Consider the following 3,344-nt stretch of genomic DNA (forward strand, 5'->3'; position numbering starts at 1 on the left):
GGAAGTACAGACGTTCCTCTCGTTGATAGCACAGGAGCGGATCCAGCGAGAGCTTGATGGGGCGACGCGGAATGAAAAAGTTTTTCAGGAGTCGCGGCAGTAGAGGCGGCGCAACTAATGACGTGAATAATCCCGCCCACTCTAAAGCGATACTAAAGTGCAGTGGAAACGCAAACCGTGCCGTGCCATACTGAGCTGTACCGAGCCGAGTCGTACCACGCAGTGGAAAAGCGCCATTAGAGAAATGACATTTACATTATGCATACAGTCAAGTGCAAAGTTTGGGATTCTAAATTGAATTTAAACCTGAAAATAAGCAGTGGATTTTAGGATTTTTTTTTTTTACTAAAAAACATTATTTAAAAAAAAAAAAATTTATTTAATGATCTCTGCTTATTAAATGTTCTTGGGTGAAAAAAACTGACTTAATAAATGTCCCAATCATGTTTCAAGCCAAAATAAAATCATTTTAGAACACAGATTTATTTCCATTGCTTTTTTCTTTTTTTTAATTTTTATAATTCCAATTATTCTTTTTAGTGTTTTGTTTTTATACTCTCATCACTGTGATTATTAGTAACTTTTACTTATTTATTTGTATTTATTTATTTATTTACCAATCAGTCAGTATATCTTAGTATAGTATATATCTTAAATGTGTATAAATTGAAGACAATACAAAAAAGCGCTCTCTCTCTCTTTCTCTCTCTTTCTCTTATATATATATATATATATATATATATACATATAAAAAAATTATGTATAAATGTAATTATTTTTATTCAAATTATTAAATAATATTATTGAATTAAATCAATGCAAAACAAAAAATTATTATAGTTTCATTATTATTATAATTATTTTATTGTACTAACGTTATAACATTTAATTCATATTTATTTAAATTAAAAATAAATTAATATTGAATTAATTTATAATATTATATTAATATTAATTTTCACGTGATGAGATTATAAATTCCCTTTGCATTTCGTTAATCATTAATAAATGAAATATGCATGAAAAATAACTCTTTGTCTCACTCCTTCTCGTTCTCTCATGCAGGCAGAAAACCTACTGCTGGATGCAGATATGAACATTAAGATCGCTGACTTTGGTTTCAGTAATGAATTCACTATTGGGAACAAACTAGACACGTTTTGCGGCAGCCCTCCGTATGCGGCCCCTGAGCTTTTCCAAGGCAAAAAGTATGACGGGCCTGAGGTGGATGTGTGGAGTCTGGGGGTCATACTCTACACACTGGTCAGTGGATCACTGCCCTTTGATGGACAGAATCTAAAGGTTAGTGTGCACAGCCCTGAAAGGTCACTTTTGGCCTCCTAAACATTCACAGTGTCATACAACTGAGAAGCTGTGGATGTGTGTAGTGATTCATGAAAAATCCCGGGTGAAATCAGTGATTTATTAAAGCAATAAGCCATATGAGGTTATGCATTATATTTGTTTAAAGGTGGGGTAAGCGATTTCTGGTAGCCAATGTTGACATTTGAAATCACCAAAACAAACACGCCCCTACCCCAAAAGGGTCTCGCCCCTATTTTGATAGCTCCGCCCCACACATACGTACGCAACCCAGGCAACGATTAGTTCTGTGAAACAAAGCAAAACCAATGTTATACCATGTCTACACCAGACACGAGTGGCGTGGCGCGGCGCGGCGCAACAAAATACTATAGAACTCATTATAATCAGTGATGCATTCAAGATGTGTGCCACAAGTGTGCATATATTTGACTTCAAATCTCATCCGATCAGATTTTACAATTAAAATTACATTTTACCTGCAGGAGCTTCGTGAGCGGGTGTTGAGGGGCAAATATCGAATTCCCTTCTACATGTCGACTGATTGTGAGAACCTTCTGAAACGCTTCCTGGTGCTGAACCCTGTCAAACGGGGAACACTTGAGGTGAGAACATATAGGATAAATAGAGCCTACAACTGAAGTATGTATTGGTCAGTGAAAAGAGGTGCTTTATTTTCAGAAAATGCTTGTGAAGCTCAGTAGTTTTTTTTTTTTTAATATTGTTTTTTTTTTTTTAAGTGGATTGTAATTGACTAAATACAATTTTTATCCAATTTATGTGATTTTTTTTTTTATGGGCCACTTTATTATATATGAAATGATATACAAAAGAATAAAACATCTAGTCTGTGTAAGTATAATGACAAAAATCAGCAAGCAATAAATAATAATAATAAAATTAATTAATTATATGAAAATTGTACAATTAAAAAAATTGTATGTTTTAAATCGATTTAATTTAAATGTTGTTTGTTTGATCACTTCTAAGTTCTTCTAAAATATATTCTTCTAAAAATTCTAAAATAAATATTTGAAGTTTATGAAATTAAAAAAATAATAAAGACAGTGTTTTAATTTAAATGTTGATTTATATTCATTTCTTAAAAACCAGAGAGAATAATTGTTTGAACACTTTTTCTTATATAATCTTATCTACATTAATTCGGGTAACAGGGTTGAATCGATGGATTCGCATATAAATAAAAATCTGATATGTTTAAAAAAAAAGCTACTTCACATACTTCTCATTAATTTTTTTTAGTTTATGGTTAATAAAACATTTTCAGTAGGTCTTACAAAAAAAAGAATTTATGCATCTAATGTTTTAAAAAAGAAATGTGACTCTAGAGTGTACAGTGTTCATAGAAGGTGCCACTTTGATTAATGAAAACACATAAACCTCTCTTCCACGTTCCCAATAAAAACACACCCAAGCATGTCATCTCGTCTCTTTCCCTCTATTCTCCCTCCATCACAACCTTTAGCCTGAGTGCACACTTTCATCACAGCATGCTTTCTCTTCCCAATTAATTTAACATGACACTCATTCCCAGACACACCCTTGCAGAGTTCCAGTGAAACAGCGCCTCCATTGTTTGGGGGCTTTATGTGCAGGTTATATACGGTTCACTTCACGGCCCATAATGCACATGCTGAATTATAGTCCTGTTGCAAGAAACTCAGAATGAAATGACATCTGCTGATGAATAATTGAGGATTTGAGAGGCTCTGTGCACTCAAGCGTGTGTTATACCACTCACTAATATATATATATATATATATATATATATATATATATATATATACACATACACTACCGGTCAAAGTTTGGGATCAGTAAGACTTGTAATGTTTTTTAAAGAAGTCTCTTATGCTCATCAAGACTGCATTTATTTGATAAAAAATACAGAAAAAAAACAGTAATTTTGCTAAATGTTATTACAATATAACAATGTTTTCTATTTGAATATCCTTTAAAATATAATTTATTTCTGTGATGCAAAGCTGAATTTCCATCAG

At 32.4% G+C, this 3,344-nt stretch overlaps 1 protein-coding gene across 7 annotated transcripts in view; it reads left to right on the top strand.

Annotated features, from left to right (window-relative positions):
* The window catches only part of LOC107678848 (MAP/microtubule affinity-regulating kinase 3), a 68,132-nt gene that overhangs the window by 45,529 nt on the left and 19,259 nt on the right, over positions 1–3,344 (top strand). For all 7 annotated transcript variants that reach the window (XR_001632976.1, XM_016474269.1, XM_016474272.1 and 4 more), the window contains exons 8-9: positions 1,066–1,302; positions 1,809–1,928. Coding sequence is in view for 6 of the 7 variants with exons in the window: in XM_016474269.1 (XP_016329755.1) it covers positions 1,066–1,302; positions 1,809–1,928 (357 nt within the window). In the remaining variant the exon portion in view is untranslated. The remainder of the gene's footprint in view (positions 1–1,065; positions 1,303–1,808; positions 1,929–3,344) is intronic.

The sequence above is a fragment of the Sinocyclocheilus anshuiensis genome, unplaced genomic scaffold (assembly GCF_001515605.1).
Source record: "Sinocyclocheilus anshuiensis isolate Anshui unplaced genomic scaffold, SAMN03320099.WGS_v1.1 scaffold1049, whole genome shotgun sequence".
Lineage (NCBI taxonomy): Eukaryota > Metazoa > Chordata > Actinopteri > Cypriniformes > Cyprinidae > Sinocyclocheilus > Sinocyclocheilus anshuiensis.